We start from the raw sequence: 23,688 nt of genomic DNA on the forward strand, positions 1-23,688 counted from the left end.
TTTCTTTCACCTTTTCTTGTTAAAACGACACCAGAGACGTATGTTAACCTTAAAACTTTAACGCTTCTGACCCACTTTGAAGTAGTTTTTCTGGGCTTTTGATGTCGTCTTTGTTGCCTCAAATTCATGTTTATGGCTGTGCATCCGCAGGGCTCCCAAAGAGCAAAGAAATTAGCCAAATTCTCTCGTGGGGAATTTAAAAAGCTTCTAAATGTGAACCAAAAACAGGACTGAAAACCCAGCTCGTCTTCACCCAGAAGTGAGAATCCCTTTAAGATCTTTGTACAATATTTCGGCCGATATTTTGCCTCCCGTTACAAGAAAATACAGAAAATGTTCTTGAGAATCGAGACCGTTTGGCAGCGTTTGAGCCTGGGAGCTGAAAAGCTAACTTTTTTCTTATTTGTTAAGGATATTTATGTAGTTTTGCTGGATTTAATTGGCACAAATACGCATTAGAGGAAGCTTTCGTTGATATTTTTTACTGTTTTCTTTCACCTTTTCTTGTTAAAACGACACCAGAGACGTTTGTTAACCTTTGTTAACCTTGTACAATATTTCGGCCGATATTTTGCCCCCCGTTACAAGAAAATACAGAAAATCTTCTTGAGAATTGAGACAGTTTGGCAGCGTTTGAGCCTGGGAGCTGATGTGTAAAACAGAGAGCAGGAACTCCTTTTATATTCCTTTTTGGCCTCTGATTTTACAGTTAAACTGCTCGTGAAAGTTGTTCTCAGACGGTCGTTTCTCCTGTTCCTCCGTCAGATCAGAGCCAGAGTCCTGCGAGCAAATCGGTGTACCCCGGAGGGCCTGGCACTAAGATCACCTCCGTCTCCACCGGCAACCTGTGTGCAGACGTAAGTAAGCACAGCTCGCGCTGGTGGCGCCCTTATGTGGAATGTTCCAGCCGACCAGATGACGGGAGAGTGACACCCACCCTCGAGGCCGCTCAGTATCTTGAGCAGAGACGAGAAATCGCATCAATTCCTCAAATATTGCACACAAAGCTTCGGCTGTGTGCAGCTGGGAAAGTCTCCTGAGATGTTTTCTGCTTTTTCCCCCCCAGGATGAGCCTTCCCCTCCTCGCCCAGAGGCCTACCCCATCCCCACCCAGACCTACCCCAGGGAGTACTTCACCATCCCAGCCTCCAAGAGCCAGGATCGGGTGGTGGGTCCAGGGCAGGGGCAGCACTGGCAGGGCATGGAAGACCGAGAGCGGCTTCCTGTGGTGGACAGCATGCAGGTAGAGCTTCATCACACCTGAAATATCACGCAGCTTCAAAAATAAACTGCAAGTTTTCAAAGAGCGAGGAGTGTTACCCTCATTTAGCCCCTGCAGCTCCAGACCTCTTTCCTCTTCTTCTCCTTTCTGATTCTGTTTTCGTCTCTTTCCAGCGGATCAACCACTCTCAGGAGGAGCTGTACCCGCCGCCAGGAGTCCTGAGGCCGGATGAGCGCATGCATCAGCTCTACCCGCAGGACTACCAGCACCGAGAGCTGGACTACCAGCACCGAGAGCTGGACTACCAGAGAGGTCCACCGGGAGGTAAAAAGAGGGAAAAACAGACTCAGGATGATTAAAAAAATAAAAAGGGCTGCAGCGCCTGATAAGTGTATTAACTACTAGATTACACAACAGCTTACTGATGATCAGATGCCAAATGTCCCTCTCAGTTCTGGTATTATTGTTCGTGATTGTTACATAAATATGAATCACAATATGAATTGACACGTGACCTTAATCTGTGAAATGAGAGCGGATCCCGTTCATCAGGTGAAAGCCACAAACTAAAAACTGCAACGAGCTCTAAATAAAGAGGGTCAAATCATAAAGCTTCCCTTGGCATAGCAAATGTGTTTAGCATAAACGGTATTCAGATTACAATTCTGCTGCCGTAATGCTGGACAGGACAAGGGAGAAAAAAAAGGGTTAAATCAGAAGCTTTAGAGGAGAACTTGTGCTCTAAGCTGAGGAAAATGGCTCCACCATCTTCAGCTGTTGCTTTTAAACAGCTGCCCAGCTGTGTCGGCCTTCTAAGTTTCCAAACTACATTTTCTAAGAAAGGCCGTGGGGGGCAGCAGGTGGTTTGATTCTTGCACGCACTTCCGACTCGATTGTTTAAGAAATATATGTAGTTTAGTTCCAACAAAAAATATGAACAAAACAATAACTAAAAATATCTTACAATTTTTATTTATTTTAATTTTTAATATTTTTTTCATTTTCTTTTCTTCCTTTTCTTTTCTTTTTTCCCCTTTTTTTTATTTTTCTCAAAAGGAAAAGAAAAGGGGAAAAAAAACTCTTCCAATTTTAGATGAAAAACGAAAATGAACTTAATCTGATTTTACAAGCTCAAAAAATTGTCAAAAAAAATCATTTTACCAAAACCTCCCGTCTTCACACCGGGCATTTGACAAACAAAAAGCTCCTCCAACACGCCCCCCCCGGTGTGTTCTTAATCTCTCTAATTAATGGGAGGGTCTAAAAGTTACCAAAATAATCTAAACAATTTCAAATATAAAAATGAATTACAGATTTTGATTCCAAACTAACTAAAGTATATTCTAACTGCACAAAGAAAACTAAATTGATAGAACTTATGATTTACAAACATAAATGGCCACAACGATTTATATATATATTTACATTTATATTTACAAGGATATGTGTGTAGTCTATATTTATTTTTGTGATTATACATTTATTTAGATATTTAGGAAGTGTATATATGGCATATATTTATATAGGTGTATTATAGTTAGGATATTTACAAACTGAAGAGTAGTTAAAAAGGGGTGGGAAACTAAAAAAAAGTATTGTACTTCTTCCCATTCCTTTTTCGAACAATGTGTGGTGTTTTGTTATGTATTAGCACTTTATGTGACTAAATTTTTATTTTATTTTTTAATTTCTCTTTTTCTTTCTTTTGTATGTACAAATAGTTACATACATTTTACATACAAATGTCTGCCTGGGGAGACAGAATCAGACAGAAAGTAGACATCTGTGAGATCCCAAATGAACTTTTAATCCCCATTTGCCTGTTTCCTAACCCGATCTTTGACGGTCTGCACATGTTTACAGGCGATGTGTTTATGTGTGCAGGAGGACCTGATCACTGGGCCCCGCAGCCACAGGTGTCCTCCTCACTGGAGTCCTCCACATCCAGCCAGGAGCATCTCAACTTCTCAGCTTCTTCCTCGTCTTCGAACAAGACCCAGAACCAAAAGACGGGGCCGGGCCGATGGAAGACTCCCAACACGCTGCACGCCGCGCCGCCACATCCGGCGCAGCCGCCGTCCCGCTCCGACCTGCCGCCTCCGCCGCCGCCACCTCCCGCTCCTTACCCGGACGCCTACGACCCCTACGACCCCCAGCCGGACCTGCCGCTGCCGCCGCCCCCCGCCGCCGTCTCCTCGGTGACGGCCCAGCAGGCGGCCGACCGCAAGAAACGAGAAGAGCAGCAGCGATGGTACGAGAAGGAGAAAGCTCGGCTGGAGGAGGAGAGGTCTGTCTGGTTTTTTTTTGTTTTGTTTTGTCAGAAAGATTGAATAAAAGTATAAAAAGTTTGACCGAACAGGAAATGTCGCCATCTTTAGGCCGTCGGTGAAAAAGCTTTTGGTTGTTCTGAGTAAATATTAAAGTTATTCTGGTCAATATTTCAGGGAGAGGAAGAAGAGGGAGCAGGAGAGGAAGTTGGGGCAGATCCGGGCCAACCCCGTAATGCCCGTCCAACCCCACAACAACGGAGGAACCATGCCTCCGCCTCACCACCAGCCCCCCATGGCCTCCATGGCTCCACCCCAGCCCTACCTGCCCCCTCAGCCCCAGCCTCCCCCATCCAGACCAGAGAAGCTGGCCAGCCTGCCGCGGTCAGCGGTGCCGCACCCGGCCAACCCTGCAGGTACTACGTTCACACGAGTTTATGCTGCCTTTTACACATGAAATGTCACTTTTAGAGCAACAACCCAAGAGTTTAGCAAATATTTAACCTTTTAATGTGGCTGATAACTCTGTGTTTACACTGTTACACCCATGAAATATGAACAAAATGAGTTGCTTTTCCTTTTACTGGTCAATGATCTGGTATTAAATGGCTCGAGATAATTTGTGCATCATGTGATTCGTCACACAAAGCTCATTTCAAGTTCCTTTAAAACCAGAGAACGTAACATTTGAGCTGCATTTGAAGCCTGATTTCTGCTATAAAGGGTGTTAAAGTTATTTAATGTTTTATCGATTACTTTTAAGGGTTAAATAAAGAAAAGGAATCTTTATTTGCAATGTTTCGGTTTGACCTTCATCAGCTTCACCCGACTGTTTTAACCCGACTTTTTCAGGCATAAAAAAACAACCTTTGAATGTGATAAAATTGTAGGTATGGACACGGTGATCAGGGAGCTGCTTCCACAGCAGCAGCCTCGGACCATCGAGAGGCGAGACCTGCAGTACATCACCATCAGTAAGGAGGAGCTGACGTCCAGCGACAGTTTGTCTCCAGACCCCTGGAAGAGAGACGCCCGCGAGAAGGCCGAGAAACAGCAGCAGCTTCACATCGTTGACCTGCTGGACAAGGAGATCCAGGAGCTCCAGGTAAAAAAAAAAAGGCTTATTTTAGAGCAGCGATACTCACTTTTTTTCTCACAAGAGCCACATTGGCAGAGCAAAATCAAGGGAAGAGCCACTTTTACAACAACACACTAAAGTCCCCTTTTGGAAATATGCATTTCTACATATAAAACATCCCACAAAAAAGAAACAACACAGCCAATACATTTTCAATAAAGACCACATTTACCTTAATACTGGGATGAGCGGGAGCTGGCGTGCATGTCCTTGAGTTTCTTCATGTTGTATTTGTAGTTTGTTGTTGTAATCATAGTGAGACATTCAGGATGAGCATGGTTTTTGTGCTGGTTTTTGCCCTTTTTTAATTAAAAACCGATCCACGGTGCCTGCATCTCGCGCTGGCTAAAGGAGCTAGCGTGCACTAAGCGGGCTGCGTTGCCAGGTTTAACAAAGCCCCCTTTAGGAAACACCATTAAGCCTTAATTAATACTTAATTAAAATACTTAACACTGTGCAGTATTCGCTGTATGTTATTTGAAAGAAGGTATTGTTATTGTTACCATATTGTTATAAGCTACTATGCGAGTGCGAGCCGCCAATTAAAGCTTGAGGAGCTGCGCAATGAGTATCTCTGCCTTAAAGGAAGCTTTTGTTGATATTTTTACTGTTTTCTTTCACCGTTTCTTGTTAAAACGACACCAGAGACGTTTGTTAACCTTAAAACTTTATGCTTCTGACCCACTTTGAAGTACTTTTTCTGGGCTTTTGTGGCCTCAAATTCATGAGTACGGCTTCGCGAGCCACGCAATAAGTATCTCTGTTTTAGAGGGAAGCCACGCTGGTGGCCACGCGATCCCGCTCTGAACCTTTTTTGTTTCCCCAGGCGAAGCCGGAGCGAACGGCGGAAGAAAGCGACCGCCTCAGGAAGCTGATGCTGGAGTGGCAGTTCCAGAAACGGCTGCAGGAGTCCAAGCAGAGCGACGACGATGACGACGACGAGGACGACGAGGACATGGACACGATGCTGATCATGCAGAGGCTGGAGGCCGAGAAGAGAGCCAGGGTGAGACGGGCGGTGGCGGATGGGGAGGAAAATATCGTGTCATGTGCGCAGGCTGCTTTGGCAGAAATAAAACTTTCTGACTTCTGTTTTTCCAAGTGATTTTTCACCCATCAGCTCACAGCCCAGAAACAAATCTGCCGATGAGTGCACGAGGAAGGGCGAGGCGCAGGAAAACAGGCTGATGGGGAGAAAAACAGAACCGCCTCTCTAATGCTAGAAGGGGAAACGGATTCCTCAGTGGCAGCGCGCCCACTCTGAATGTCCCACAATGTGCATCTGCAACATGCTTCTGTCATCGCTTTGCCATGCTGAGCTGCTTAAATCTGATTGGCTGGAGGAGTGGATGGGAGGGATGGGGCATTAAGGTTCCTGCTTATCAGCTTTCCCACACTTTGAATTTAAAACGACATTCGGAGCTCTAAAAAGGCCGTCCACGAACTTTTCCGTGTGATCGTGCGTGGGGAGACCTGTCAGACTGAGTGGGTGCTGCTGGTGGCGGGAGGTTCTTTATCAGCTCATACTCACACTTTTTTCCTTAAATGGACGTTCAAATCATTTTTTTTTTCTCCCCAAAATAACCCCGGTTTGGGGGTAATATCAAGTTTGGACTGACAGCTGAGGGAAGGGTGCCATCGCAGCCAAAAACAACCACGACTACGAGGCAAAGTCGGAATAAATACGCCAATAAGAACAATTTAAAATAAATACCAATAAATAGCCAATCTCTACACATACAAGGCCTTTTTAAATAGGTTATTTCCTCCCATCTGAAGGGATAAAAGAGTCGAAGCGTCTTTTTGTTTTACGTACAGCGATATCGGGACTCGTTAACTGTAAATCCTAAAACTGCATTTTAAAAACGAAGTTTTAAATTAATAAGAGAAAAAGGTAAAATAATTCGGCTCCTGCATCGGGTGGATCCTTCTGTCAACCTTTACGTGTCCACAGTCTTAAACTTTTCACGGTGAATGATGCTGGGCTTTGGACGGGCGTCCCTGAACCTCTTAGACCTCTTAGATTAAAAACCAGCATTTAGATCAGGCAGAGTGAGGCCAGCTCTCTGGTAAACTTACAGTTGGATGAGGATGTGGTGGATTAAGCTGTTTCTCAGCCACTAAAACAACCAAAAATTAGTAATGTTTTCACTTACTGTATGTCCTTCCCCTCCCTTATTCTACTGCTCTTTGACTCCTCAGTTTCTACCTCCTCCCCTCTTTTATTCTTCTAATGATGCCGGATCTCCTCCACTCCTTCCCCTCTCAGTATTTGGGTATTTCCCCCGTCTGCCTCTCTTTCTCACTCTCGATTCTCCTCTTCTTCTTCTTCTTCTTCTTCTTCTTCAGCAGCAGACTGCTGTCCCAGCTATCTCTGTTCTAGACTTGGTATGTTCTTCCTGTTAATGACGAGTTTCCCGTCCCTGCCCTTACATCACTTCCTGTTTTCTGTCTGGGCTGCCCACCTGCCCTCGTTTCCTATCTGTCTTTCCCCACCCATCAGGACTACTGTCGTCGTGTCATTTGGGGCCGTCTTAAGTAGGACGGGGTCACGATGAGCTAATGAGAGGCTGTCCCGGGGTGCTTGCTGTTGATTGGCTGGCCAAGTTGTCCATCTCTTTGTCCACTCAAAACAGCTGCTGGGCGACGACGTTTGACGCTTCTTTTGACCAATGTTTGGATGCTGTTGGTTCAAAAAAACATGTTCATAAAGCGGCAGAGCTGAAGGTGACACGAGTCTTGTTATCAGCGATGTTTTGAGTGAACATCGAGGTGGCGGCTGCAGAGCTGGACGCATCAGAGGGGCGTCCAGCTAGAGGTCCGTGCATGAAAGTCCAGCGAGCCGAGACATCGCCATGTTGTGGTCTCCGTGAATCCATCCATCTCTGTCTTCTCTTTAAAGGGTCTTTTCAACGAAAATCACAAATATGCACTTTTTTTTTTAACTGTCTCCGAGGTAAATTTGATTTAGTTACTCAACTTCTAGATGCACGTGTCTTTAGATGTTTATCTAAAACCACGAATCTGGACACATTTTGTTATGTTTTTAAAAAAATAAATTAGCTATGACAATTATTACATCGCACGTAAACTGTAAAATAGGAATAATCATGTGAAAAATAACAAAAATTAAACGGATAATTGAATTTTAACTATAATTATAACTTATTGAATCAAGTTAAACAATTAAAACCGTGACTTTAAACACTTTACATAGTCAAATAACATATAAAAGCAAAAAATAAGTCGCTACATTGTATAAAAACATACTTAATGGCTTTAAAAAAAAATCTAAATTAAAGAAATAAACTAAAGAAAAAGTTGCTGAGTCATCCTTCACAGGAAGGTTTATGCCAATTTTGCATCCATTAAAACACTTTAAAGTTTAGCAGAATTAATGCAAAGCAGTGGGCGGAGCCTGATCAGCCCATTTGAGCTGACCAATCGGAGCAGACTTGGTAGTTATAACCCTTTCATGATCTTTTTATAGTTGAAGTGCCAAATTGTGCTTTTTATGGTTTGCTTGAACCGACCCTTTAACCACCGTCCAGCCCAGAGAAATTGTTTTTGTTTTTAGTGTTTTATGTTTGTAATTTGGTTGGTGTTACTTCAGGTACACTTGATTATTTTTTAATGCTACCCAGCCCAGTGGGACCTTTTTAATGTTTCATATGCGTGAAACAAAATCAAGTCCACCTTAAGTAGCGAGTGGAGGGGCTCTCTTTGTTGTTGCTCCGTCCTGTTGTGGCCGCTGTTATTGTTGCATGTTGGTGTTTGCATGTTTTTCTGCCTGTGCTGTGATTGCAGTGCACACTGTTCCTCCTCTCAGGCTCAGTCCTGAGAGACGCATCCAGACTTCCTCATAATAAACACGACACACTGCAGCACATTAGCGTCTGAGAGGCTAAACGGAGCCGACGCCAATGCTCTCAGATCGTTTTTGTGTTGGAACGACGCTGTTCTGATTGTTTTCTCCTTCGTGTGTGCCTTTTCGGTGCGTTGGCGTGAGCAGTTGCAGGACGAAGAGCGGCGGCGTAAGCAGCAGCTGGAGGAGATCCGGAAGCGGGAGGCGGAGGAGCGAGCGAAGCAGGAGGAAGAGCGGAGGTGGAGGGAGGACGAGAGAGCCAAACGAGAAGCCGAGGAGAAGGTCGGTTTGTCTGTCTGTCACACTGCAGCAGTTTACAGATATTTAAAACAAACTTATACATATAAAGTCTGAACTATTTTTGTCTTAGTCCGCTGTTTTTATATCAAATAATAAAACTGAGAAAGAATCTCCCGGGGTTAGACCAATGTCCTCCAAACTGCTGCTATGTCTCATAATTAAAGCTAAAGAAGTTGGTAAACCTTTGTTTTGCATGTTCTCGGGTCTGAAACTACCCTAGAGCACCGGGGGGCTGAGATACCGCAGTTTACCACTTTTTTTTCCGGCGCTTTGTGACCTAACATGACGATAAATTAATGTGGATGGCGGCACATGAGCAGGGCTCACATGGAGATTAGTTAGACACGCATATTACTCTTGTGCTGGATTATTATTCTTCCGTTTCCATCATGAATTTCGGTTCGCTACTCGTCTAGCAGCGATGGTCCGACCGGCATAAAAAGCAGACCGCCCCAAAATGCATTTTGAAAATGCCATAAAAGCTGTATTTTAAACAGGACCTTGATTTTAAATAATGACATAACTCTCTTGAGCAGACCTGTCTTCTCCATTTTGAGACTCGCAGAGGCCCAAAATTCAATGGGAAAATCGATTGAAAAGCACTTAACGAGCCAAAAATGCATTTTGAAAATGCCATAAAAGCTGTATTTTAAACAGGACCTTTATAAAAATGACATGGCTGTCTTCATCAGACCTGTCTTAGGAATTTTGAGACTTGCAGAGGCCCAAAATTCAATGGGAAAATAGATTGAAAAGCACTTAAAGAGCCAAAAATGCCAAAAACTGCCCTATTTTGGAGGCCTCATAACTCAGCCATACAACATCACAGATGTTATATGTGACAGGAGACTCCCAACTTCAACTGAACTAAAGCGTTTGTTGATAGGGCGGGCAGTAGATTGGCACCCATCAAAATTTCTTCAGAAATTTTCCAGTTTCTCTTACAGTGGTGTTCCATCCCGCACCTGTAGGAGGAGCCAAAGAGCAACTTTACTCTAATCTGGCTTTGATATGACGTTCAAAAATAAAAGGAATCTGCAAACTAAAGACATTTAACACAACTTATAATATTTATACAGACGATGAAGTGTTAATCATTTATCTTTAGAGACGTAGTTGGCTGAATCGGATGACTTTCGAACAGAAAGCTGTTTTTTTTTCTGTTCAGCCTTTACCGGCAGCTGCTTGGCTTATAGAGTGGTTTGCTATGTATTAGACTTACGAAGGAAAACTGAAGCATTCTGTTTAAAACGCCACTAAAAAGAAATGTTAATTAGATGCATTGACTGGTTTGGAGATGAATAAATCCGTCTGCGAAGCGTTTCCAGTCACTAATGGTTGTAATTCAGTAGAAGAAGTAGTCGTCCGAGCTGGAAACGAATCTCAAGGAAAAACGACTTGTGACGGACAAACACGAGTGGAAAATTACTTCCTTCTCTGGGAATATACTGCAAATGCTGGTCAATCACGTGAGTTCGTAGTTTGCTGCCTTCGAAACGGACCAATTAACTTTTTGTACGAAAACGGAGAACCAGCTCGTCACGTCGCTCATCCTGTACTTTTACTTTTTGTCTTTATACTCCTTTTAGGGGGATTATTTCTTTAAACCTTGGTCTAACCCCTGGTTGTTCACCTTCAGTTGCTGGACACTTAAAAACAGATTGAAATTGACCCGTTCATCCAGCTGTGGTTTAGAGTCACAGCCAATTGTTTTATGTCTGTTTTTGCTGAGTCATTGCGGGTTATTACGACGTGCGCAGCCTCCTAATTTGTGATTTTTTTTCCGTTCTTTATCCGGCCTTTTTGCTTTAATCAGAATCAGGAGTGTCGCTGTAATGTGTGTGTATACCATATATATTAAATATCTGAGTTTAATCTGGCTCTTTTTAGACGACCAGTGGTTTGTTGCGGTGTCCACCCGCCCACCTGTCTTATGTGTTGAATCAGTTCACCATGACGCCATTATTCTGGTGCATTCCTGCTTTCAGCTGCAGACCACTGGTTGTTTAAAAGGAAAATAATCAGTTTTAGTATATTTAACTGTGTGTTTTTAATCAGCAAAAGTTATTTAGAGGTTCTGCTTTGAGTATTTGTTGGTGTCTTTGAGCAGAAAGGTTGTTTTCCTGTCATGTCTGTGCAGTAATGATGTTATAAGATGTCCAGTTGCATGTCCTCATCCTGTGCACCCCCCACCCCCCTGTGATGTGTTGCTGTGTCATGTTACGTACTCCCACCCACCTGAAGCATGGATCTCCCATCATGTTGTTGTTCTGTGTGTGTGTGTGTGTGTGTGTGTGTGTGTGTGTGTGTGTGTGTGTGTCAGGAAGTTTCAGTTTATTTAAGTTATTTTTTGGGGAAGCAGCTATGATTTTCTGAGGTTTTAATTTGAGTTTTTCTGTTGTCATTCCATCCGGCATCATTCAGAAACCATGTTTGGGGAATGCTGCCCACCCTCCCAACGTTTTTATCCCAAAACCACATTCATTGAAATCACTTCATGCGCACACAGCCAGAACCTATGCCCACCCTTCACCCATCCATTTTGTACATATTCAGAAACCCCCGCAGCTCACTCATTGAAAGCCCACGCACCCACTAATCCCTCCCAGTTTCTTCAGATCCCCACTCGGCTGATTGAACCTTCGGATGCATCCACAGCAGAACACATTGTCTGTTGGAGGACTCGGCATTCGTCCCCCCCACGATAGACCCCCCCCCCACACACCACATGAAAAGGACCCAAAATGTGGAGATAATCAAACATCAGAAGCATCTCGATCGAGCACATGTGACCCCCGGAGCAGCTGGCCGAGCTCCAAACCCTGAAATCCAAACACGCGGCGGCAGCGTAGCTTCATCACAGGCCTCTCTCTGAAGCGTAGATCCCAGAGCGCCACCGCTGGAAGCTTAGAGACAAATACCCCACACAGAGATCCAAGCGCACACATGCAAACACGGTGATTAAGGGAATGGGACATGGTGGAAGACATGGTGGTCTGTGATGCAGAAAAGGGCAAATCTAGATCTCCATCGAGTGTTTGAGCAGTTAGGACAACCTCTGCCTCCAGTTTGTGGTCAGGTCGGTAGATCGTGTCCTCCCCTGACTCTTCAGGATCTCCAGTTCAGGGGCGTCATGCGGGGAACTGATTTATTCAGTTTAAAATCAATGAAAACAAGGAGATAAAATTACTTTTTGCTCTTAAAATGATCATATTGTTCATAAAGTTACTCGATTTTACAAATAATATTTAAAACGTTTTAAAAAATACTAATATTGATAAAAATAAATATTCATATTGACTTGATGATAAAATCAAAACATTATCAATTTAAAAAATGTTGGTTTTGTACCATTGACTATATTGATTTTATCATCAATAAAATTACTTGTTGCTCTTAAAATGATCATATTGTTCATAAAGTTATTAGATTTTACAAATAATATTTAAAATGTGTTAAGAAATACTAATGTTGATAAAAAGAAATATTAATATTGACGATTTTTTTTAAAAAAACGTTGGTTTTGTACCATTTTTACACGTTTAATTCAACTATTAAGACAAAATTAGATTTACCTCGATCTTATCCTGCTGATGCTCGAATGATAATTAATTTAGATTTTTAGTTTATTTAACATATAATTGAATTTATTTTTCTTTAAATCAGTCGTATGAGACGTGTTGTAACTGGTAGAATATTTTTATTGCTAAATATTGTGGCTCAAAGCCGCTTTACTTTTACGTTTCTTTCTTTTTATTGAACTTAAAAATGTACAATACGTTTATATAAGTTTAACAACTCAATGGATTTTATTCAAATGAAAATGAACGAGTACAGAAAGTGTAAAAAATAAGCAACTCGGACGGTCCAAAGCGGTCTGAAAACAAGTTAAATTGAGATTTATCTGACTGCTATTTGTGCTAAAATGTGGAGAGGAGTGCACCCTCCCACTGAATATAAGATCTTTTCTGACTTCATGAACATCCTCTAGCCACGAAATAGTAGCCGACACCTCGACTTTACGATAAATCCAGTTGATGAAACTGGGCAAGACCGTCGATTCTGAGCAGGAATACAAAAATAAAGCTGTTAAAGCACCGAAACCTGCCAGAAAATGGCTTTCTATACACGGTCGGTCTTCTTTCTGAACAGTTAGCTGATTTAAAACCAGATTTTTCTGTAACGTGAAAATGAGTTTTCCAAACGAGGCCCCTGCTCTGGGATCCGTGACGTCAGCGGACTTTGAGGGCAGCTGGTTGAATGGTCCCGCAGGTGTGTCTGTAGCTGATTGGTTAGTCCAGTGTTGGTGGGAGCCAATGAGAGTGGAGCGTACTAACAGGTTGTCCCTCCCCCAGAGGAGACAGGAGGAGGAGTACTACAATCGCCTGGAGGCCGAGCGGCGGCGGCAGCACGACGAGGCGGAGAGAAAGCTGCTGACGCCTGACGAGCCGGCCGGTCTGTATCGGCCCCCTCTGCCCCGGGATTACCAACCCCCCGCCCCCCACAACCCTACTAACACCCCCCCACCCCCCCCACAGAGAAACACCTCCTACCTCAAAACCCAAGTCACCTCCCCCGACACGCTCTACACCGCCAAGTTCGTCTCCTACGCGGGCGATGAGGAAGACGAGGAGGAAGGCAAGGAAGCCTCAGGTCAGGTGAAGCAGTCGGCGACCCGGAAGTCGTACGGCGACCTCCCGGCCTCCGTTACACCCAATCACAGCAAGCCTCAGCCGCCGCCCACTGCGCGCAAGCCCCGCCCCCTTTCTGACGGCATCTTCCTGTCCAGCTCGTTCCAGCCGCCAGTCAACAACTCCAACAGTACAGGCCCCCCCCTTCCTGCCAAACCCAGCTCCGTCCCCCCGGGAGGCTTTAAAGGTAGAAGCTGAGGGAGGAGGGAGGAGCCAGGCTCGCCACGGCGCCCTCCAAAGCTCCCACACCTCCCTCGCATCCACTCATCTCTTCATTTTCTACCCACTCCTTTATGGTTTAGACCTGTTTCGTGTTCTCCTTGTTCTCCAGTAGAGAGGCGCCTACTTTTCCCTCTTTTTAAATGTTTGTTCAGGTTTTTTTGTCGTCCGTCCGTCACCTCCTTCGTTGTTTTTTCTTCTTTTTTTATATATATATATATATCTGTGGAAATCCCTTCTCTCCCCCAAACCAATCAGATCGCATTTGTTTTGTAATTTTTTTTTGTGTTGGTTTGTTCGAACACCTCCTCTTCTTCTCCCCTGGTAATTTTTTCCCCTCCGATCACCCCCCCCCCCACCACTTCGATCAGCACTAGCGAACAGAAAAAAGCAATCGATAATTGAGACCCATCAGAGCCAATCATAGTACTGTTGGTGTTGTCGCTCGCCGCCTCCTTTGTGTCTGGTTGGTTGCTGCTTTGGAGTGAGAAACGAGGGGGGGCATGGCCAGCCGTCAGTATGCCTGCCTGCCTGCCCCCCCCCCCCCCCTCTCCATCCTGCCCCGTGGCTCTGCTTAGCGGTGTTGGCTTTAAAGGGAAGGAGACGCATCATTTGGCTTTTCACACCCATCACTCACCTGTAAAGATCATTTCATGGACCCGAGTCGACTCCCACAAAGAAACCGCTCCGCTCCGTCCGAGGACGTTTAAACGCTTTCAGGCCACATTTATTCCTCTTTTTGATCATCTTTTAGTGAAAATTAAAAAGAAAAATCTGACATTTTGTCTCAATCGGAGCTCCAACTCGATCGTGTAAATTAATTTTTTCTGCGTTTTCTTCTATTTTCGCATCTTTTCCCTTGAACAGATCATTCGAGTTAAACACCCACTACCTTTAGGAACTAGAGATGCACCAATTGCTAAATTCTTGGCCGATACCGATTTCCGTTTTTTAAGGAGGTCTGACCTGCCAAAACCGTTTTTTCCAATACCGATTTTCTATCTAAGGAATAATTCTAATCATATAATAGACAGTAGTGCGTGACTATTCTCCTGCCTGTTGCCACAGCGACAGTGATGGTGCGTTCACTCACCGCTAACTGTAGTGAATGTGCCATACACGGGAGACTGGGGAGGTTGCATCATCCAGTGCTTTGGTCATATTCCGAGCGTTGTCACGCAACACGTCTTCCAGTTTGGTTGTCGGCGGTGTGTGACCCGGGGCGTTCCTCACAGTGTAGAAGGACTTGATGTAGCTCAAATTCATCATCCAGCCACTGAGCAGTCAGGCTCAACATCGACATTAAGCCTACGTTGGAAGTCCAAATGTCCTTTGTGAAAACTGACCGGGGATTTAGTGGCGTCCAGCAGTTTGTGTGTATGGCTTGAAACGCTCTCAAACAACGTTAAGTACCACCTACTTGGTCATTTGTACCGTGGACTCAGATTTACGAAGCCTTTATCCTGTACTACGCTGAACGTCTGGTCGTCCAGTGCCATGAACGCCATTATTTTCCTCGTGGTGGCGGTGGACTTTTCAGTGTTGATGTGGAACATAGCAGCCACGGTGGAGGGTTGCTGCATCCCTCCTCTTGGCGGCGGTGTCGTCCTTATATCTGCTAAACAAACCTAGGTGCTTCTTTTATTAAGTTTGTTGTTCCGAATGTCTCAGTTTTAATCGGTGCATCTCTATTAGGTACCTATAACTGATAAATAAGTGGCATGTGATGAGGAAAGAGCTCATGAAGACCTCGACTCACAGATGAGGACGAGCCGTTCGGTGCTCACGAAAACGTCCTTTCGACTGCTTCTTAAAACCAAAACTCCCCACAAACTAGTTTCGAACCGAAGAGGCCTTTTTGGATAAGAGGTGAAAAAAGTCTCCACCGAGCATCTTTAAGGTGTCGGAGGAGACTCGGTGACGGTGTTGAACACCCTCAGACGGGCGGAGCGTCGACTGCAGCGCGGTGCAGCTGAGGTCCTCCATCCCTGCCGCCGCTGCTGCTTATTTAACGTTTTAAAAAACACACCCAGGACCCAATCTCACTCAAAAATGAACAAATCATCCCACTAACGTCCCTGGACCCACCTCAACCCCCCACCCCCCACCTCCCCCTCAGGAATGAAAGCTGCATGTTTCACCTCCCGGTCATGCACCAGTCAGCACACAGCACAGCACTCTGGCTGCCAGCAGCTCACCCAGTAACCGGCTTGATGTCTTTTGCTTTTTACTGCCTGTGCTTAGCTTCCACCGGGCTGTCGTCTCTACTTTCCTTTCCATTACTTTACTGACTCACTGCTTTTTTTATTCGGCCTCTTGTCCTCCATCTCACCTGTCGCCGTGTGTCTCTGCTCTCTAACGCTGCAGCTTTTTTTTACTAAACTTTTTTACTACGACTCCCCAAAAATGAATGAATCTTGAAAATGTATCCGAATGTTTTTGTAAGCTGGCAGCTCCCGAAAGCTCAAATCTGACTTTAATAAAAATAAAAATAAAACGCAGCTTCCACTCAAATCCCAGATATTTTAGTAATCTGAGAGAAAACCACAAGAAAAACATCACCGGCGCCGGTTTTCCTGCCAAGGTGCACGAGCCGGAGAAGGTTTGCAAGTGAAGACGTGTTTATTTGGACAGAAAAACAAAAAGCAGAGCGAAAGGAAAACATTTACAAACTGAGGGAATAATCAGGAGAATTTGCAGTGGTATAATTTTCATCTGTTTTGTCTCCACAGAGGAATGTTACTGGCCTTGAACGAGGCTCGCGTCTCTGTGGTGGCTTTGTTCTCTGCCAGTTTGTGTTTATTATGTGGTTTAAGAGCTGAAGTGGGCCCAAACCGGGCCTCAGATTTCTCCCTTTAAAAACCCCAAAGAGGGAGCTGCCAGCTGGGTTCACACCCCACGAGTGTGTCTGTATCTGAACCGTACCAACCGCCCGCCGCCCCCCCACTTCCAAAACTAAACGTTTAGACTGGACGCTTAACGTCTAAATCAGAAAATCGGGACGTGGGTTTTATCCTCCGAGATCCGATGGCTTCCAGCTCTCTGGTTGAAGGTGTCGGCGGTGAAATTGAATGTTGTTGCAGCTGGAAAATCCCAGTTTTTAAGGATATGGTTGGCATCATTCGCTGTTTTTCCAGCGTTCATGAAGAGACCAAAACCAACAACGTGGAAGTCGATTTTAATGCTTCCTGACCTCCTGAACAGATCGTTAGAGTCGACCTCAAGACAGTCGGTTCCAAAAGTGGATGTAAGTTTACAAAACGAAGAAGGGCCGTTCTTTCCCGTAACAGCGGGGTGCTGTTATCTTTAAAGGCATGCGACTCCAAACCGGTCGCAAACCAGATGTACGTAATGACGCATCGGCCACTTTTAATGTTCCTCACGCTTATTTAACCCCCCCAGAAACACTCAGAATCAGAAAAAGTGCTATAAAATCATCAGAATTAATATTTTATCCAATCTCAAAGCTTCAGCCCTGATCAGAACTATGAAGTTTTTAGTAGTTTTCACTTTTTATACCATTTTTGGTGTAATGGCGTCCATTATTTTAACAAGAAAAGGAGCAGGTGGTGGCGGATGTATCAAAACTTGGGACACTCACCTTTACCCACTCGTGGGCTGTGTTCGAAACCGCATACTTCTCCTACTACTCATACTACTCATACTAACTTTTTGAGTTGGTATGCAAGTTTTAGTATGCGAGAAGTTCCCGGATGCATCCTAGATTCTCCGAAATGTTGGGTATGCATCATGAGGTTACTACTCATACTCAAACTTCCCAAGATGCAACGTAACGTGATGTCGCCGATCATCATTTCCTGTCAAAACGGCAGTTTCAAGCTAGCTACAACGAGGGTAGGTTCACTTCCTGTTTTCAAAACAAAAGCACCGATTGTATCGTAATGGCTTTCCCTATGATAAAAGGCAACGGGTATTTTATTTTGTGAAAATAACCGGAAGTGCGTTGTTCACTGCGGCTAGCTTTAGTAGCGCCGAATTCGTGGGAACATAATTGTAAACAGCCGGTATTTTGTCAGGTTTTCAACACGTTGGGGATCTAAACGACTACTTTCTCTCCTGAAAATGTTTCAAATGTTGCTAAAGTTTACAGAGTTTAAGCTTAAGGGAAATCAGCTTCAGGCCGGCTGATTTCGGCTCGGGCAGGAGCGAAATGCATTGTGGGTAAACGCTCTGCCTACTGTCTGATCGATGAGTATGCAGTATGGAAGTATGCAGTATGGAAGTATGTAGTATGCGGTTTCGAACACAGCCATCCAGACTATTTATTTGTAATAAAACAACAACAATAAAAAAGAGGAGATCCATTTAGACCCCCACATCAACTCTGCTGCCATCTTGCGGTTAAATATGTAATTTCATGACAAATGTCTCGCATTGAAAAGGTAATTCAAGCTAAATTAGACTATATTTAAAAAATGCCGTTGGGCAAAAATATCGACTTTAAAAAGTTAAAAAGTGGCTAAAGAAAGGCTTGTTGTTTTTTTTTTGTGATGTTTTCACGGTTGGTTTCTGGTCTCTTTATTCGCTGATGGTTTCACGTTGAAACACGCCGTCATTTTTAGCCTCTACGACTTATGGAGGCATTGGACGTTGCTGCGGTTTGGAAGCACACCTGAGCCACCTGACTAGCATCTCCTGTGGGGTCAAAGGTCGTGGTCACCCTTTTTATGCGTTTGTTCGAGTGGCATCGCCCAGATTTCAGGAGCCGTTTTTAACCCTGTAACGCCTGAACCGAGAAATAATGCAGACTTCAAATCTTCAGAGCAGCAATATGCTTCTAATGGAGAAGACCAGCTGGGGGTCGATGGGATTCAGCCATTTTGGATCGCACCGAGTGACGTGTCCCAGTCATTGTAGTGCTAAAGGCTCCACCAGGGGGCAGAAGATGAGTATCACATCAGTTTTTACCATATGGAGACGCAGTAGGTCTCAGAAATCTGTGTTTTAAACATGATACCTGCAGCATTACAGGGTTAAGCTTCCTGAACTAAAACGTCTGGCGGTGACCTCGGCCTCAGATCCCACTCCACTCTTCCACAGACCATTTTGCTGCTTTAACACGGCCCTGAATCGGCTTCTCTTAACGCTTTCTTTCTCCTTCTCGGCTCGCCGCTTCAGTCCAAACAGATCTGACTGTTTCTGCGTAACGCTTCTCCACAACTCTCCCTTCTTCCTTCTGCTTAGGCTGGTCTGTGGGAAATCAAGTGATGTCGACAAAAGAAGCTGCTGGGTTACTGCTCACCGGGGGCCTCTGGTCCATTACCCATATATAGATATATATATATACATCCAGGAAGTGTTTCCACAGACCCAAACCTGTGTTGGGTCGTCTGTTGGGACCCGTCCAGGACCCGAGGCTTTCGCCGCCGTGACCCAGCAGCTTCCACATTGATGTTTTCAGTTGTCATGCTGCACATGAATGTTGCTGACTCATGTTTCGCTGCTCTGTCTGTCTGCTGTGTGGCTCCCGAACCCCAACAGGATTTAACTCGTACACTGGAAACTCAGCAGGAGTTGTAGGAACAGGAGAAGTCTACAACGACCCGAGAGACAAATGGACGAAGAGGTGAGCGACGCTCCTTTTCCTTTTCTTTACCCGAACGACTCATTTATGACCTTGAAAATGACCCGTCTGTGTCTGCGTTAACATGTGCTGTAATTTGGTAGTTTGTTTAGCTTTTAAAAGTCTCTCATTATCATTTAAACAGATGATAATAAATCATTAAGGACAGTGGTGGAATAACTACGTACATTTACTACCGCACTACTTCAATTTTATGCTAATTTCTTCTTCTAATTCACTTGTCGGTGGTTTTAATGTTGTGGTCCGTTCTGATGCCACCAGGGGGCGACAGAGATGTCTACATGCAGTTTGTGGTTATTTATCATGATATGGGGCTATATTACGAATATATTACGAAGAAAAAGAGGTTTTCTTTCAAATTTTAGAGCAGGATTCCTTGTTTTCACATATTTTACCGCCTTCACACTAAAAAAAAAAAAAAAAAGTCCCTGCATGTGAGCATATTTGCTCCAATTTCATTGCAAGACACAACACTATCATTTCTTCTTTCTCAAGTTTCCGTCTTTCATTCTCACTTCGAACCTAAAGAAAATTTAAATAAACTGAACTTTGAACGAGTTCAAAAAAGAACTACGAACACAAACTATTTATATTTAACCTGTGGGAGCTGAACTTTGAACTAGTTCATAATTGAAATGGTGAACCATGAACACAAACTATTCATTTTTAACCTGTGAGAACTGAACTTTGAACTAGTTTAGCTAAAATGGTGAACTACGGACGTGATCTATTAACCAGGAACTAAACTTTGAACTATTTCAAAATTGAAATGGTGAACTATGAACACAAACTACTCATTTTTAACCTGTGAGAACTGAACTTTGAACTAGTTTACAATTGAAATGGTGAACTATGAACACAAACTATTCATTTTTAACCTGTGAGAACTGAACTTTGAACTAGTTCAAAATTTAAATGGTGAACTATGAACACCAACTACTCATTTTTAACCTGTGAGAACTGAACTTTGAACTAGTTTACAATTTAAATGGTGAACTACAAACACAAACTACTCATTTTTAACCTGTGAGAACTGAACTTTGAACTAGTTCATAATTGAAATGGTGAACTATGAACACAAACTATTCATTTTTAACCTGTGAGAACTGAACTTTGAACTAGTTCAAAATTTAAATGGTGAACTATGAACACAAACTACTCATTTTTAACCTGTGAGAACTGAACTTTGAACTAGTTTACAATTTAAATGGTGAACTACAAACACAAACTACTCATTTTTAACCTGTGGGAACTGAATTTTGAACTAGTTCATGAGAACTTAGTTCACAGCATCCTCCTGATTAAAGATAGTAATAAACCCGCTTATCATCATCATTTTTACAACCAGTAAAACTTAACATTTGTGAGTGAACTAGCGTACAGTTCTTGTGAAGTATTTGTAAAGAAAAACCTAAACCACTAAAGAAGCTGATTTTGGTGTAACGCTGGTGTTTGTGTGCGTGTTCAGTCAGGAGCAGGAGAACTCGAACCCCAGCGGCGCTCCTCCGGAGAGTCTCACCTTCAAGGAGCGCCAGCGTCTCTTCTCTCAGGGGAAGGAGGTTTCCAACAAGGTCAAGGCTTCCCGCAAACTCATGGAGCTGGAGAACGAGCTCAACACCAAGCAGTAGACCCGAGCCAGCTCTCGCCTCCCTAACACTGACCGTCTCCTCCTGTTTCTGTCGCTTTCTCCCTTTTTTTTATTTTTATTTTAATCATCGAGTAACTGGAGCATTCACCTTTTTTTTTTTTTTTTTTTTTTTTTGACGGTTTTAGCTTAAAAATGTCCTCCTTTTGTTAAAGTCTGTCGAAGATATATAATGATAAAGCACTGTAAAGAAGTTTTAATTATACCTGGTGGGAATTTGAGAATCACATGACAGAGGGGATATATTTTTGTTTGTAAAATGGTTCTTGGGGCGAGGGACGGAGAAAGGCTTGTTCTCGTTTTATTTTTTTTTAAATAGCTTATTGAAATATGAACAATTTTATGCTGTTATTTTACGCTCTTTTTTGTGTCGTTTTCACTTTTAATTCCTTCTTGCCGGCAGAAGAATCCCGCGGTTAAGATCCAGACCAATCTTTTATTTTATTTTAAATTCTCACTGAGTGGAAACACTGTTATTTCATTCCGTAGCAGGAAAGCATGGGATTTCTTCTTTTCTTTCGTGATGTTTTAGATAAACTGAAAGATTCTCCAGAGGAGGATCGAGGCCTCTGTAAGTGCACAGCATTACTGTAAATATTCGGGTCCACAACTGTCTCTTTTACTACTGTAGAAACCTGCCAGGAAACTAAAAAAAACTGCAAAACTAATGTGATTAACACCATTTGATGACCGAAAAACTCAGCTCCTGTCAGTGGAGTTGCATTTTTAAATGTTTCCCTCTCCGAACTTTTCTTTTCTTTTGAAGGATTAGTCTTTTTTGCAGAGTTGTGTGAGATTAAATTTGACCGATTGAACCCTAAATTCAAGCCAGGCGAAGCAACCGTCACTTACAACGTGATTAATGTTGGTTTCCACAATAACAATAAAAAAGAAATCACTACTCTTTAGTTGCTTGTTTGCTTCACAGATATTTATTTCAAACCTTGTGGGGAAAATAAAACTACTTGCACATATTTTAATATTAAATATATCTGCAGACTGGAAAAGTGGATTACATTTGGGACCTCTCGTACTGTGGTAATAATCAGCTGCACCTGCTCTCACATCAGATGGAGCTGATAGAATATTCACGCGTTTTCAGATGCATCTCTTAGCTGCAGTGTGTTTGAGTGACTCCATCCTGTGTGTGGACTGATTTTATTTTTTCTCTCCAGGAGATAAAACGTGTTCAACTACCAGAAAAGACGCTGTTCTAATAACTGAACTGTAAAAAAATACACTACAAATACACATTTCCTCCCCCCCCCCCCACGAAAACTCCTTTCTAGGTTTCAAAATGAACTGAATCATTTAAATGGTTTCATGTTTAGCCTTTTGTAAATCATTAATAAATACAGATTTTTCAACAGAATGGGCTGGAAGTGTTTTTATTTTTGTTATTGCGTGAGAATATTTGGTTTTAATATTATTTCCAATAATGTCAAAACTCATTAAATACATCTAGAGTTATCCTGCTACACACATTTTTGTATTCATTCATCCAATAAGTGTTTAATATGATGTTGCTTAAAATATAATTGCTTTTTTTTGTCTATTCTGCTTCTAGTTTAAAATTCAAAACACATTTTCCTGCCAAGCGTTTGTTTTCGATAGAAGACATGCTAATGTTAGCATGCCTGGATAGCCGGTTTAAACGGTCAACCAGAGGACCCGGATGTGTAGCGTTTACGTCTGAAGAGCGACGACTGGTTGTCAAGCATAAAATTATTTAAGCTTTCATTTGTCAACACGACAGTGGCGGGCGGAAGGCTTCAGAACTTGAAAGAAATTCAACTCGAAAAACGATGATTGTTTAGAGGTTTTTTTTTATTTTTCTTCTGCCACCGATGAGTTTGACTGACAGCTTCACTAAGAACTGTTGAGATGACGCGCTTCTGCGTTTTCTCCACAGTTGTCGAGACCTTTCAGGAAAACCATTATAACATATATTAGTTATTAATATATGTTATAATGGTTTGATGTTGATAAATACATATTTACCTTCAGCGATCATCAGGATGGCCGAGCAGTCTGAGTCTCCCCTGGAGGATTGCTTTTATACGATGATTTTTTTTTTTATATAGTTTAAAATCAATACTATCAACAAGCTTTTTATGTATCCGTGTTGTTTTTTTGTGTCGCAGACTAATAATTTATGTTGAAATGTGGAAAAAAAACTAAATTCTAGCAAGTTTGGAACCAGCCTTAACCAAAATGCACTGAACTGCTTTTATTACATGCTTTCATCCAGATGCACCCATTTCATAATGTCTCCGTCTTCTTCATACTCTACAACCAGTGAGCGAAAAGCATGGCCCTTTCTGTTCATTTATTTAAAACAAACTGTCCTTGCTCATCAGCACCACCATGTGGTGTTACATTAAAGTGCAACGCCATTCATTCATTCTTACACCTGAACTGTCAAAAGCACCTGAGTCTGATTATTCAAGCAGTCACTTTTGTGATATTTATTTCACGTAATCCACAACAAGCATTTAAATTCTCAACTTAAATTTAAAAATTTTTTAAAAAAGAACTTTATAATCAATGAAAATAGTTTCATTTGCGTTTACATTAATACGAACGTTTCAAAAAGAAAAATACTTCAACCCTTCACACAGATTTTTGTGCTTCTTGATTAAAACAAAATGGTGGAACTGACTGAACACATCAAAATATAATCAATTGTACTGATTCACAGGGAAACGCCACGGCAACGATCTGAAGAAGCTGCCT

The 23,688-nt window shown here is 42.9% G+C and overlaps 1 protein-coding gene across 19 annotated transcripts in view; it reads left to right on the plus strand.

The window, feature by feature from the left end:
• Positions 1 to 22,324, plus strand: part of afdna (afadin, adherens junction formation factor a) — a 104,852-nt gene extending 82,528 nt beyond the window's left edge. For 6 of the 19 annotated variants that reach the window (XM_075458720.1, XM_075458731.1, XM_075458726.1 and 3 more), the window contains 11 exons: positions 766 to 857; positions 1,067 to 1,243; positions 1,396 to 1,546; positions 3,107 to 3,509; positions 3,667 to 3,905; positions 4,380 to 4,594; positions 5,454 to 5,633; positions 8,640 to 8,774; positions 13,148 to 13,445; positions 19,205 to 19,289; positions 20,776 to 22,324. In XM_075458720.1, the coding sequence (XP_075314835.1) occupies positions 766 to 857; positions 1,067 to 1,243; positions 1,396 to 1,546; positions 3,107 to 3,509; positions 3,667 to 3,905; positions 4,380 to 4,594; positions 5,454 to 5,633; positions 8,640 to 8,774; positions 13,148 to 13,445; positions 19,205 to 19,289; positions 20,776 to 20,935 (2,135 nt within the window). In that variant the 3' untranslated portion in view covers positions 20,936 to 22,324. Of the gene's footprint in view, positions 1 to 765; positions 858 to 1,066; positions 1,244 to 1,395; positions 1,547 to 3,106; positions 3,510 to 3,666; positions 3,906 to 4,379; positions 4,595 to 5,453; positions 5,634 to 6,976; positions 7,016 to 8,639; positions 8,775 to 13,147; positions 13,671 to 19,204; positions 19,290 to 20,775 lie in introns of all 19 variants that reach the window. The other 13 variants (XM_075458713.1, XM_075458716.1, XM_075458718.1 and 10 more) reach the window with 7 other exon arrangements.
• The last annotated feature ends 1,364 nt before the right edge of the window (positions 22,325 to 23,688 follow it).

The sequence above is a fragment of the Odontesthes bonariensis genome, chromosome 24 (assembly GCF_027942865.1).
Source record: "Odontesthes bonariensis isolate fOdoBon6 chromosome 24, fOdoBon6.hap1, whole genome shotgun sequence".
Taxonomy (NCBI): Eukaryota; Metazoa; Chordata; class Actinopteri; order Atheriniformes; family Atherinopsidae; genus Odontesthes; species Odontesthes bonariensis.